Below are 11,918 nucleotides of genomic sequence, written 5' to 3'. Positions count from 1 at the left end.
GATGGGAATAAGGTTTAGATTCAATCAAAGACATTTTTTAGTAGAGAAATATATATATTTGCATAGAAAGAGGGACAAATGAGGAGGAAAGAGGGACAAAAGGGACAGGGCTCCCAAAAGGACTGTCCCTCCAAAAGAGGGACAGTTGGGAGCTATGCAATTAGGAATACCAATGCAGGCATTTCCATACAAGAAAATGCATGCTAAAAAAATGCCTCTAAAACTGGATGTGAACATTTTTACATACTATTTTCTCATTCATATGGAATGATCCTGTGCTTCAACGGCAGATGTATTGTATCCTCTTTATTTACTAATTAAGCTTGGATGCCGCGTTTTTTTTTGTTTTTTTTTCATCCCATGGATGAATGTAACTGCTCAAAGTCCTGAATTCAACGGACAGCTGGCCAGCAGTGGCGCCAGAGCCACTTTCGCCAGCAAGGGTTAATCTCTCCACCATATCAAATAGTCCCCAAGCGCTGAATGAATGAAGTTGTATCTCTTATCTCTATACTGCTAGGTCGTTGGGAAAAAGGGATCAAGTTCCGCAATAAATGAGTGTTTGAGTGTTATTCAGACTAAAAAATGACAAGTCAGAAAGGAAGTTAATGTATTCTAGCTATAGCTATAGCTAGAAGATGGGCTGCATTGTGAAGGCTATCTGGTCGCAGGACTGTGGGGATCACTTGGGCACCACACATGCACGCACAGACAATTGCCTAGGATTCACGAGGAAATGAGAGGGGGAGGGGAGGCCAATGAGCACGTACACCAGCAGACCACAACTGGAAGATGCAGTGGTTCCATTAGCAAAAGATATCATATGTCCGTGATGTGTTCCTACGCCGGATATAGTACGCATGATATTCAGAAAACATTCATTTTAATTGGGGTAAACTTTAGATAACCAAGCCATACGTTTGCTTAATTAGATATTTTGATTCCGATTGATAAGTAGAACTGGTAATGGTACTAAAGGACACTTTAGGATTGGAAGAGCAGGTAGGTAGGTTGGTGATAGGTAGGTAGAATGAGGATGGGAGAAGTGTGGCCAGTGAAAGGGGAGGTGGGTACTGAAAGATTCATGTAAGGGGAGGTCACGCTGGGTGATGCCGACTCTCTCAGAGAAAAGAGAGCGCAGTCTAGGTGGCGGAGCGATGCGCCCCAGAGTGCAGCGGCTCTGACGGATCTATATACCCGAGCAGCCTGCCTGTGTGTGGCTATCTCTCATTGTGATTGATCTGCCCCGGGAACTGCTGGACTTATATTCCCACTGATACTTTTGTGAGTCTTTTTAAATTAATCTCATTCTTTGTATCGCCTTTTTGTGGCCAGATTAGCTCCCCAAACTTGTCTCCATTCACAAATCTAGCAGAACTCCGGTACATATCCAGAGATGCATGCGGAACTCGTCTTCCAAGTCCTGCGCTCACATCCCTTTATGCCTTCCCACTTAAAAGTATCACTTGCGGTCGTTGTGCAGCTTCCTAGACCGATCTCTTCATTTCCCCCGCTGTCTTCCTTTATACTCAGAAATTGCTTTATAGAGCCATAGTCGTTTAATTAAATTCTCTTATTTATTTAAAATGACCCTGGTGACTTTTATTTTATACATCTATTATATTTCACCTTATCTTTGTCTTTATTCCGTCAGAATATAGTCAATCTAGAGTCACATGTTCTCATAATACACTATAAGGGTTCCCAATGCCAGTACAATCTTCCCTACAGGAAGCATTTGTTGTTCAGATTTTTTAAATGACTCTTGCAATATTCTATATCTTTTACCTCTTGTATATGTTTGTACCTGTGTATCAGGTTTCTATCAAGTCACATACTGAAGGAGTAAGAAATGCCACCAATTGTGGAAAAGTCTTTAAATACCACTGCGAACAACACTCGCAAAAGGACCAAATCAGACAGCCATTCTGAAGAAGAGTTCAGTGAGGATGAAGCACCAAGGGGTGAGTATTTGGGGGCTGGTTATACAGGTTTTCCTTTTCAGGTTCTAGTAGAAAATAGGTTAAAATGCAACTCTGGCCAAGAAATGATATACTTCACTGAAACATTCCTACAATCCTGAAGTCATAAAGATCACTACATACAGTGCAATGCCCTGGAACTAGCAGGGGTTTCTACTATGGAGCAGTGGCAGCCTCCATCATCACTAAATATGAATCCTGGCTTGGATAGCAAACAGCAATCCTCACAGGTTTCTTGAACTAGTGCATTGTGGTGGCTAAGTGTCAGGTACTCTGGCCTAACAGCACTAGGTTTTGATTGCACTATATGCATGGAACTTCTGTGTTCCTCCTTTGTTTGCCTGAGCTTCTCCTGGGTGCTTCAGTTTCTTCCTGGGATCTAGAAGTCTATTGGTTGTAATAAGACCATATTAAACAAGCCTTACCATAGGTGTTTTTGTATATGATTGTGCTAGAAGCATTAAATTGGAGAGCCTTTTGGGTCAGGGACTGATCATAGTGGATCAGTACTGACTGTATGATCACAATGGAGGTCCTAATATTTTGTTAGCGATAAATATATATTCCTGTTTAATGATTTTCCACCATTTTTGTTATGAAATTGAGCAGGGCTTTTGTAGGATTTTTGTCCGTTTTTTCCCCCCCAGAAACCGCCATTATGGTGGTGGCGGGGGGAGACGACTTTAATACTTGTTTTCTAAATGATAATCAAAATAAGTTATTGGATGTCGACTGTCAGGGAGGTTAGACATTGGACAGGATAAATAAACTCTGTTACCTAAAGGGAAAAAACAGTATATTCTTAGTGTTTCAGTGCTAGCAATTTGCAGTAGTCGCAAGACACTGATCACATAGTGGATCACTGTAATCTTAATAGGGTAAGGCAGCATAATATGCATTGTTACTGCCTTGGCAATGTGTGTTGTGCTTTGCTCAGTCCTGGAGGGTTTATAAGGCCAGTCTATGCTGGGGAGAGCATGGCCAGAGCTGCAGCAGATGTGAAATGGGTGTGTACAGCGATCTTTTGTACCAGGAAGTCTAGATGAATTCAGGGATCCGCTGGTGCTAGGGAGAGAACAGCAGACAGCGTTGCTGAGCTGATAAGGCTGCAATATATTTACTGCAGGTTTGCATTTTTTTAATGTCTATTGTTTTGCTTTGCGTAAAAAAAGATAATCTGTTCATCAGGATGACAAAAAACACAAAGCATGGAACGTTTCCGTTACGCTGGGTTCCTCAATCCGGAAAAATCGCTGCAGCAAGAATTTTGGGGTCCGCAATGGATCCGTTTTGATTGGACCAATGTGAACAGATCTATAGATTAATATTGGATCCGTTTGTATCCGCTACGATCCGGGACGTACTTTTTTTTTTCTAATTGGAGTCCATGTGAATGGGCCTTAGCCAACGCCTATTCAGTAAGGAGACCATGGGCAAGACTCAATAACTCTGCTACTGCCTATAGTTCACACCCTAGTGTCAGCTGACTTGAACCTATGTTCTGTTTTATTCGTTCCATAGGGGGCAAAGGCACAAGGCTAAGCAAATAGTAATAGTGAGATTTTTTACATTTTATTACATAAAATATTATTATTTAAAAAAAATGTAAAAATGACAGTGAAAGCACTGAGGCAGTAAGTAATGCTGAAAACAGCTCAGCAATGGCAACATACAGTTAAGGCCAAAATTATTAGCCCTCCTTTTTAAAAAAACCCAAACAACAATGTCCACAAAGCTTGATTAGGATTTTTTTTTTTGATACACCCGAGTTGAAACAAGAAAGGACAAAAATGAGACTTCCAAAATGATTAGCCCCCCCTGGTCATCAATAGTGTACCCTTTTTGAGTGGCAACTGACAACAATCTCTGCGGCTGGTTTTATGTACCGCTCCCCTCGACTAGATTGACCTGACCCTACAGCAGAGTGCGCCAAGGGGGTCATGCACAGCGCGGGCGCACACCCATTGTTGCCGCCCCTTGTCCAGTCACCGCCCCTGCAAGAAGAGGAAGTGCGTCACTGGGATTCCTGGCCTCCCCGTTGTATTAGCATCATTCCAAGCAGGCGCCGCTCCCCTGCCACCAACGTATTTAAAATTTCTGCATCGCCCATTGAGTTAAATGCATTTGGTCGCTGCAGAAGTCTGACAGTAACGCGCTGTTGATTTTGCTGAGGGTCAGTGGTGAATTGGACACTTCATTGCCCCACAGACATTCATTTCTGTTGTTACCCTGCATGCAGAAAGGGTAACGCAACGCAAAAAAAGTGGCCTAGTATGAAAGGGACCTTCTTTACTAGGTTGGCACAGGTCTCCTGAGAGATTTTGTCCCATTCTTCTATTGCAAACTGTTCTAGCTGGTCCAATTTGCATGCTTTCCGCGCATGGGCATCCACTTTGAGCACCTGCCACAGATTCTAAATAGAGTTGAGGTTTGGGCTCTGTATGGGCCACTCCAGGATCTTGGTTTTGCTGTGCTTCAGGAAGTGTTGGCTTAATTTCAATGTATACATTGTCTTGTTGGAAGACCCAGCAACGACCTAAACCTATACTATGAGCAGATTTCTGCATGGTCTCCCTCAAAATGTCAACATAATTTTATTTTTTAATGATGCCATGCACCTGAACAAGGCCCCCTGTGCCAAAGCAGCCCCACAGCATGATGCTCCCGCCACCATGTTTAACTGTGGTAACAATGGGCCAGATTTATGAAAACTTACAGATTATTTCTTAAACCGTTCTAACCAGCAGGGGAACGGTTCTGCATGATAAGGATATTCCTAAATCCAATTTAATGGCAGCAGTTTCTAGAACTGCACTACAGTTAAAGGGAAACTTAAGTCTGGGGGAAAAAACTGTTTTACTTACCAGGGGCTACTACAGGGCCCCCTGAAGTGGACCTGTGCCGTTACTAAATTAGCTTCAGGTCCCCCGCCGTATGCTTAGTTTCGTTTTCGGTGACTGGCTGTTGCCGGCCACTGTACCTGCACGGCCCTGCACTATATGGTGATTTCTTAAGATGTCCGAGACAGTTCTGCACGGATTTATAAAAACCTACCAATATTTCTGTCTCTGATACTCTTGATTAATGTCCCCCTGTGTTCCTAAGGCTGGAGGCCTCTACCTTTTTGTTGCTAAATATAAGCAACATCCATGTGCTCAAACAGTTCCAGTTTAGTCCAGTCAGACCAAAGCATAGACTTCCAAAACTCATTTTTACATTTCAAATGTTCATGGGCAAACCGCAGTCAGGCTGTGATGTGCCGCTCTTGCTGACATCTCTATTTTCCTCTTCAGAGTTCTAGAAATCTTGTGCCCACGACCTGGTTTGTTTCTTACAGATTTTGTCTCCTTGTACTTGGCAATGATGCAACGTACAGCAGTTCTAGACACTGTGTATTGCTTGGAAATGACATTGTAGCCTCCCCCTTATCATGAGCCTCTACTACCCTATCTTTTATTTCTGAGCTCCTTGCTGAGTAGCCTCTTTTCCACTGACAGTTGATAGGCAGTGAAATGCCTCTCAAACTCTCACAACTGCTTGCTGCTGCCTAGTAACTGCTCACTGCTGCCTGGTAATAGAGTTGGGCCGAACCTCCGATTTTAGGTTCGCGAACCGGGTTCGCGAACTTCCGCGGAAGGTTCGGTTCGCGTTAAAGTTCGCGAACCGCAATAGACTTCAATGGGGATGCGAACTTTGAAAAAAATAAATAATTATGCTGGCCACAAAAGTGATGGAAAAGATGTTTCAAGGGGTCTAACACCTGGAGGGGGGCATGGCGGAGTGGGATACACGCCAAAAGTCCCCGGGAAAAATCTGGATTTGACGCAAAGCAGCGTTTTAAGGGCAGAAATCACATTGAATGCTAAATGACAGGCCTAAAGTGCTTTAAAACATCTTGCATGTGTATACATCAATCAGGTAGTGTAATTAAGGTACTGCTTCACACTGACACACCAAACTCCACTGAACAGAACAGGTATGCAGTGGCGGGTTCACTAAACAGGTATACAGTGGCGGGTCCACTGAACAGAACAGGTATGCAGTGGCGGGTTCACTGAACAGGTATGCAGTGGTGGGTTCACAGAACAGGTATGCAGTGGTGGGTTCACAGAACAGGTATGCAGTGGCAGCAGGATCACTGAACAGGTATGCAGTGGTGGGTGGGTTCACAGAACAGGTATGCAGTGGTGGGTTCACAGAACAGGTATGCAGTGGCAGGATCACTGAACAGGTATGCAGTGGTGGTGGGTGGGTTCACAGAACAAGTATGCAGTGGCAGGATCACTGAACAGGTATGCAGTGGTGGGTGGGTTCACAGAACAGGTATGCAGTGGCAGCAGGATCACTGAACAGGTATGCAGTGGTGGGTGGGTTCACAGAACAGGTATGCAGTGGTGGGTTCACAGAACAGGTATGCAGTGGCAGGATCACTGAACAGGTATGCAGTGGTGGTGGGTGGGTTCACAGAACAAGTATGCAGTGGCAGGATCACTGAACAGGTATGCAGTGGTGGGTGGGTTCACTGAACAGGTATGCAGTGGCAGCAGGATCACTGAACAGGTATGCAGTGGTGGGTGGGTTCACAGAACAGGTATGCAGTGGCAGGATCACTGAACAGGTATGCAGTGGTGGTGGGTGGGTTCACAGAACAGGTATGCAGTGGCAGGATCACTGAACAGGTATGCAGTGGCAGGATCACAGTACAGGTATGCAGTGGGCTGAGGGCTCACTGAACAAAACAGGTATGCAGCCAGGAAGAAGTTAAGCCTAACTAATCTTTCCCTATATGAGAGACTGCAGCAGCTCGCCCTACTCTCACTAATGCAGGCACACGAGTGGCCGTAATGGACGCCGCTGCCTGCCTTATATAAGGGGGGTGGGGCTCCAGGGGCTAGTGTAGCCTAATTGGCTACACTGGGCCTGCTGACTGTGATGTAGAGGGTCAAAGTTGACCCTCAGGTGCATTATGGGGCGAACCGAACTTCTTCCGCAAAACGTTCGCGTGCGGTACCCGCACGCGAACCACCTAAGTTCGCGCGAACCACGTTCGCCGGCGAACCGTTCGGCCCAACTCTACCTGGTAACTGCTGAGCACACAGTTCAACTGTACAAGAGACAGTTGAACTGTGTGCTCAGCAAGCAGTTACCAGGTGGAAGCAAGCAGTTGCCAGGCAGCAGCAAGCAGTTGTGAGAGTTTGAGAGGCATTTCACTGCCTATCAACTGTCAGTGGAAAAGAGGCTTTACAGCAGTCCCTCTCATGTTAGGGAGCCAATTGACTGCAGGTGTTATCAGGAAGTCAGTTGACAGCACAGGTGTGGTTTCAAAGCTCGTTGGTTAATTAGGCTAGGTCCACACTAGGCACAGTTGCAGGACAGACACTGCAGTCCAGGATCAGGGGAAGTACCACCAGACCGCAAACTGATCAAAGTGCATCAGTTTCCGTTCAGTTTTTACGGACAGAAAACGTCTATCATTAGGAAGGTAGTGGGAGGATTTTTTTGGCCAATAGTAAAGTTCAGGCTATCCGTTTTTCATCAGTTTTTGGTGCTATTTTGCCTGCGGAGATGGAGTTGCGTTTTCCCATTGCTTTTCACTACCCATCCGTGTATCCGTGGTCCGTGAAAATGCAGAAGATCCGGACCTTCCGTTCAGATTTTGAAAACGGGTCCCCGCAAACGCAGACGGATCCATTTTTTTTCTTGGGTGAGGATGGCTGCTATTTTTAACAGTATCCGGGACTCCGTTTTTCATCAGGCCTGAAAAACGCAGCCACGGATACGTTTCCGGACCTAGTGTGGACTAGGCCTTACTGTAGGTGTATTTTGAAAGCAAACATTCACATTGGGCTAATATTTTTAACCAACCCATTTTTACTGTTTGATATAAAGCAAGCCTAAAATGTATTCTATATTACAAAATGTTTCAAAAGCTACTAAATAGCATCGGTGAATGCTTATATCAAGTTTCATCAATGCTGCAAACATTGGGAAGAAGTTTATGAAAATGTACCATAATTCTTGGGTGGAGCTAATTATTTTGGTTTCAATTGTAATTCACCCCTGTATTGCCTTAACCCCTACTGCACCACCAGTAGTATTAAAACACCCAATTGGTCCCTTTTAATGGACCAATGGCCGTTTTTAAAACGTCCAGTGTTTGACGCTCGGGCATGGGTGCACGCACACGCGGGTGCATGTGCAAACTAATGTGCACTTTAAAAGTGAGAACCTGGGGCTTTTTCCAGCCTCTGGCAACCTATCTGTCGCTCGCCGTGGCTCTGGTGTCCCGGGATCTCCTCCGATGCAGATGCCGACCTTGCCAGCAGGACTGTGTAATTGGAGTCGGAGTCAGTGGTTTCATAAACTAAGGAGTCGGATGATTTTTGTACCGACTCTACAACCCTGCTCGTCGGTCGGCTTCTTTTGTGCCTGCGTGAGTACGTGGCTGCGCTGCTTGCGATCGCACTCACTCATGTGGCCTGGAGCGTTCTGCAAAGGCACAGTACTTCTACACCTTTGCAATATGCCCAAGGCCATGTGAGCACGATCGCGAGCATTGCGGCCATGCGTTCATCATCTGCAATGGAGGCAGAACTGCGACCAGGGACAGATAGGCCCCCAGTGGCTGGAGGAAGCCCCAGGAAAGTAGATCTTTTTTTCCCTCGCACCTTTTCTTTAAGGCAGGTAAACCCTTGCAGGGCCAATTTCCCCTGTGATTCCTGGGTCTCTGTCAGCTTTGGCGTTTGCGCTTAGCATGTACGTTTTCTGGGAACGTTTCCACATTTCTGATGGCATGTACATTATGCGAATGTGCACATCGTGCAGAAAAAAAGCAGAAAGTTGTGAAATTTAAAAATGCATGGAAAATCACAAACGCAAAACTTGAACAAAGAGTCGCGACACACGTTTCCTGCCCAAGGCTATTTACTTCAATTGTGTGCATTTTGCTGTCCGTGGGAAAATGCGCATAAACGGGTCTAGCGTGTTCCCTGCCTAAAGGGAACCTTAACTTCCCCGCATTTTTTAAATCCCACAGCTTTCTGCTTTTTTCCACGCAAAGCACACCTTCACATACAGTACATGCCAGAAATGCGGAAACATTCACGGAAAAGCTGACGAAGACCCTGGAATCACAGGGGAACACAGCCTTGCGAGTGTGTTCCCTGCCTTAAAGTGCTTCTACGGGTGCACGTGTGAATGCATGTGCACTGTAGAATCGTGTGCGTTTTGCCGTCCGTGTCAAAATACGCACAGAAGTATCAAGTGTCTTCACTGCCTAAAGGGAACCTTAACCACTTCAGCCTTCAGTCGTTTTTCACCTTATGCATCCGAGCAATTTTCACCTCCCATTCATTCGCCAGTAACTTTATCACTACTAATCACAATGAATTGATCTATATCTTGTTTTTTCTGCCTCCAATTAGGCTTTCTTAGGGTTGTATATTTTGCTAAGAATTCTTTTTTTGTAAATGCATTTCAACAGGAATATTAAGAAAAAAAATTGAAAAAATGCATTATTTTTCAGTTTTCAGCCATTATAGCTTTAAAATAATACAAGCTACCATAATTAACATCCACGTATTTTATTTGCCCATTTGTCCCGATTATTACACCGTTTAAATTATGTCCCTATCACAATGTATGTCGCCAATATTTTATTTGGAAATAAAGGTGCGGTTTTCATCCATCACTATTTACAAGCTTATGATTTAAAAAATATTAGTTGTATACCCTATTCACATGCATAGTTTCAGACCCTTAGGTAACTATTTGTTTTTTGTTTTTGTTTTTTTGTCTGCTTTTTTTTTTTTTTAATTTAAAATTTTTATTTAGGTATTTTTTGGGTGTGGGAGGTAAACAGTTAATTTTAAATGTAATTTAATGTGTCTTTTTGTATTATAAATGTATGTGCTTGTAATTTTACTGTTTACAGTGAGGTTTTGTTTTTTTTTATCCTGTGAGCACGCTTGCTCACAGGAACTACAAGGAGGATGTGAATTTTTTTTTTTCTTCAGAAAGACCTCGGCCTCTAAAACGAAGCCATCATTTTTTGTACCGGGGACATAGTTAGATAACAATGTTCACATTCATTGATCTCCGGGCTACCGGAGAAGGGGGGTGGCACGGGAGCGGGCCGGCGCGTGCATGAACGCGCACAGCAGCCTTTTCGATGTTAAAAGTCACGTCCAATAGGCGAAAATAGTTAACTTCTGCACGTTTTTGCACAGCATTCTGATTTTTTTCCACACGATGCACATATTTGCATACAGTACATGATCCATCAGATACAGTGCATGTGCACTGTAGAATTTTGCAGTTTGTGGCAAAACGTGCACAAATGCATCTAGTGTGTTCCCTGCCTAAAGGGAACCTTAACTAAACTAATAAAGAGTTTCACTTACCTGGGGCTTCTACCAGCCCCCTGAAGCTGCCCTGTACCTGTGACGTCCTGGAACGATCCTCTGTTCCCCATGCAGTGCCTTAGTTTCAATTCCAGTGACAGAGCCAGTCGCCGGCGACTGCGCCAACACGCCCCTTGCTGCGCAAGTCCTCGATCATGCTTCCGCCTCCGGGAGTGTCTTGCGCGTGTGCAGTAAGAGAAAATATTGTACAGCGCAGAACGCACCCTGGGATGATCCCATTCTAGTTTTCAGAATGGTAACATTTATGACATGTATTAAATGGTCTGTCACTCCAAGGCCTTTGATAAGAAAGAATGACATTGTTACATTTGGTGAAAAAAAGCGCCTTTAGTGCTACTGGTAGTTAACAGTCTGCCGTGTGCCCAAAAACCTAACTAATTATGTACAGTGGTTTGCAAAAGTATTCGGCCCCCTTGAAGTTTTCCACATTTTGTCATATTACTGCCACAAACACGAATCAACTTTATTGGAATTCCACGTGAAAGACCAATACAAAGTGGTGTACACATGAGAAGTGGAATGAAAATCATACAGGATTCCAAACATTAAAAAAACAACAACTGCAAAGTGGAGTTTGCGTAATTATTCAGCCCCCTGAGTCAATACTTTGTAGAACCACCTTTTGCTGCAATTACAGCTGCCAGTCTTTTAGGGTATGTCTCTACCAGCTTTGCACATCTAGAGACTGAAATCCTTGCCCATTCTTCTTTGCAAAACAGCTCCAGCTCAGTCAGATTAGATGGACAGAGTTTGTGAAGAGCAGTTTTCAGATCTTGCCACAGATTCTCGATTGGATTTAGATCTGGACTTTGACTGGGCCATTCTAAAACATGGGTATGTTTTGTTTTAAACCATTCCATTGTTGTCCTGGCTTTATGTTTAGGGTCGTTGTCCTGCTGGAAGGTGAAACTCCGCCCCAGTCTCAAGTCTTTTGCAGACTCCAAGAGGTGTTCTTCCAAGATTGCACTGTATTTGGCTCCATCCATCTTCCCATCAACTCTGACCAGCTTCCCTGTCCCTGCTGAAGAGATGCACCCCCAGAGCATGATGCTGCCACCACCATATTTGACAGTGGGGATGGTTTGTTCAGAGTGATGTGCAGTGTTCGTTTTCCGACACACATAGCGTTTTGCATTTTGGCCAAAAAGTTCCATTTTGGTCTCATCTTACCAGGGCACCTTCTTCCACATGGTTGCTGTATCCCCCACATGGCTTGTGGCAAACTGCATACGGGATTTCCTATGCTTTCTGTTAACAATGGCTTTCTTCTTGCCACTCTTCCATAAAGGCCAACTTTGTGCAGTGCACGACTAATAGTTGTCCTATGGACAGATTGCCCCACCTGAGCTGTAGATCTCAGCAGTTCGTCCAGAGTCACCATGGGCCTCTTGATTGCATTTCTGATCAGCGCTTTCCTTGTTCAGCCTGTGAGTTTAGGTGGACGGCCTTGTCTTGGTAGGTTTACAGTTGTGCCATACTCCTTCCATTTATGAATGATCGCTTGAACAGTGCT

The 11,918-nt window shown here is 44.5% G+C and overlaps 1 protein-coding gene across 3 annotated transcripts in view; it reads left to right on the top strand.

The window, feature by feature from the left end:
- The first annotated feature begins 1,203 nt into the window (after positions 1–1,203).
- Positions 1,204–11,918, top strand: part of RCOR2 (REST corepressor 2) — a 72,721-nt gene continuing 62,006 nt past the window's right edge. Inside the window, exons 1-2 of one of the 3 annotated variants that reach the window (XM_068261487.1) lie at positions 1,205–1,284; positions 1,819–1,964. In XM_068261487.1, coding sequence (XP_068117588.1) covers positions 1,853–1,964 — 112 coding nt within the window. In that variant the 5' untranslated portion in view covers positions 1,205–1,284; positions 1,819–1,852. Of the gene's footprint in view, positions 1,285–1,818; positions 1,965–7,222; positions 7,296–11,918 lie in introns of those variants that run through there. The other 2 variants (XM_068261490.1, XM_068261488.1) reach the window with 2 other exon arrangements.

This window comes from Hyperolius riggenbachi, chromosome 11 (genome assembly GCF_040937935.1).
Source record: "Hyperolius riggenbachi isolate aHypRig1 chromosome 11, aHypRig1.pri, whole genome shotgun sequence".
Classification (NCBI taxonomy): Eukaryota; Metazoa; Chordata; class Amphibia; order Anura; family Hyperoliidae; genus Hyperolius; species Hyperolius riggenbachi.
The sequence above is the reverse complement of the archived record's forward strand: the minus strand, read 5'-3'. Positions and strand labels throughout refer to the sequence as shown.